General features: G+C 39.2%; 1 protein-coding gene across 1 annotated transcript; it reads right to left on the bottom strand.

The window, feature by feature from the left end:
* Positions 1-592: 592 nt before the first annotated feature.
* LOC18034320 (chalcone synthase) lies at positions 593-1993 on the bottom strand. Its single transcript, XM_006423658.2, has 2 exons — positions 1687-1993; positions 593-1602 (listed from the first exon to the last, which is right to left on the bottom strand). Exons 1-2 carry the CDS (start codon positions 1991-1993, stop codon positions 593-595), a joined length of 1317 nt encoding a protein of 438 aa, XP_006423721.2.
* Between the last annotated feature and the right edge of the window lie 263 nt (positions 1994-2256).

The raw sequence follows: 2256 nt of genomic DNA, 5'->3' as shown, positions 1-2256 counted from the left end.
TGAGTTTAGTCTTATTATGCTTTGAATAATGAATGCTAATTTAGCAGCCCCCCTCAAACTCAAGGGACAAGTATGTACATTGAGTTTGGATCTCAGATAGCTCAAATGGATGAACGAAAGTGGTTTGGTCGTTATGTCTGTAATTTGCTCCCACTTGGTATATAATAAATGTTTAGCTCCTCAGCAAGGACTTTGTTTTTGATAAAGTGCATATCAAGTTCAATATGCTTTGTTCTGGCATGATATTTAGGTTCAAACATTTATGTTTATTTAAAATTCAGACTAATGAATGCTACCTAAGATAAATGTAGTAAAATGTAATAAAATTTTATAAAGATATCCTCAATTAATTATAATAGAAGTATCTTAAACTACACCATCTTAATCATAAAATCACTTTTTTATTATTACAATACGAGGGACATAGAGATACGATATGCAAACTAACCCTGCAGCAAGCGCCGTATCATTTGTAATTTTTTTAAAAAAATGTAAATCTCCATACATAGGAGTTAGGAGGCATTTATTGAAAACAAAAGGAAAACATTAATGGCTAACCAAGCCAATGAAGACAACTGCATATGCATAGTTGTCACCAGTTGGTGGAATCAATAGGGAAGCTCTGCAACACAACGGTTTCCACCGTCAAACCCGGTCCACATCCGAATAACACACCGCAGTCCAATCCCTCACCCGTGGTGGCCTTCCTTTCTTCAAAACTCTTCTTCCTCACCTCATCAAGAATAAAAAACACTGATGCCGCCCCAACATTTCCGTACTCCCTTAACACATATCGACTTGCCCAAAGTTTATCCTTTCCCAGTCCGAGATTTTTCTCTACTTGGTCTATGAGGCCATCACCACCAGGGTGGAGTACGTAAAACAATGAGTTCCAGTCACTAATTCCAATTGGACTCATTGCATTCGACAAACACTTGCCTATATACTTCCCAATTGCCACAGGCACGTCCAATGATAAATGACCATATATGCCCATTTCTTTCAATTGGCCGGTGATATAATTTTCAGTGTCAGGGATAGTCGTCTGTGTGCAAGACAAAACTTGAAACAGTGTACGTTCGTGATTGGAGATATCAGGACCTGCACCAATAATTGCAGCCCCAGCTCCATCACCGAAAACAGCTTGCACAACCAAGACGTCCAAGTGGGTTTCGGACGGTTCATGAAAGTCCAAAACCCTGATATCAGAACATACTACAAGAACTCGAGCACCGGGATTGTTCTCTGCAATATCTTTGGCAAGGCGGATGACTGTCCCGCCCATGTAACAGCCTTGGTTATAAATCATGAGTCTGTTAACGGACGGTTTGAGGCCGAGAAGCTTCACCAGACGGACGTCCGCACCAGGCATGTCAACGCCATAAAAGGCACTGAATATAAGGTGAGTGATCTTTGACACGGACTGTCCCCACTCTTTGATGGCCTTCAAGGCGGCTTCCTTACCAAGTTTTGGTACTTCATCAATCAGCATTGCTTGACGAGCATCCAAAGACGGGGCATTATAGCAACACATATTAGGATTTTCTTTTAGGATCTCTTCAGTAAGATGAAAATAGCGTTTGTTAATTGGTTGCCTCTCGCCTTTGATCCGAAACAAAACGTTAGTTAGCAAAAATGAAATAAGACAAAATTATTGTAAATTAATTTTTGTAAATCCATGCTTACATATGCGCTTGAATTTCTCTTTCAACTCGGTCTTGTGCTCACTGTTGGTGGCACGAAAGTAGAAATCAGGGTAATCAGCTTGGTAGAAACAGTTTGGAGGAGTAGCTGTGCCAACGGCCAGTATCGTTGCTGCTGGTCTTTGATTGCTTTTCACTGTCGTCATGTCTCGCAGAGCCTTGAGTTGCCTTTTGTTACTTAGGAGGGTACAAAAATTTATGAGGCTAGTATTAGAAAGATGAATATTAGGGGCTTTGTAATAGACTAGTGATCTAGCTCTTTGGTATTTGTAGACAAATTTTGGTTCCATTTTAATTAATGAGGAAGTTAGAAAATGTCAACTGTCTTTGTTTTTTCGTTAATGTCAACTGTTTTTGTTTTTACGTTTTTGGTTACCTAATGGAGGCTATCAATAGAATATGAAAGGAGAAGTAAAGTCAGCCTTCTCATGCATCAATTTCCTTAAAAAATATTCATATTCCTCATGACAGTAAAGGAGATATTTTGATCTCATTTGGGATTAAGGTACTATAACTTTTAAGCTACAGCTGCTAAGCTACAGCTACTGTGGAA

This window comes from Citrus clementina, unplaced genomic scaffold (genome assembly GCF_000493195.1).
Source record: "Citrus clementina cultivar Clemenules unplaced genomic scaffold, Citrus_clementina_v1.0 scaffold_8, whole genome shotgun sequence".
NCBI classification, from domain to species: domain Eukaryota; kingdom Viridiplantae; phylum Streptophyta; class Magnoliopsida; order Sapindales; family Rutaceae; genus Citrus; species Citrus x clementina.
Note: the sequence above shows the minus strand (reverse complement) of the source record. Positions and strands in the feature narration are given on the sequence as shown.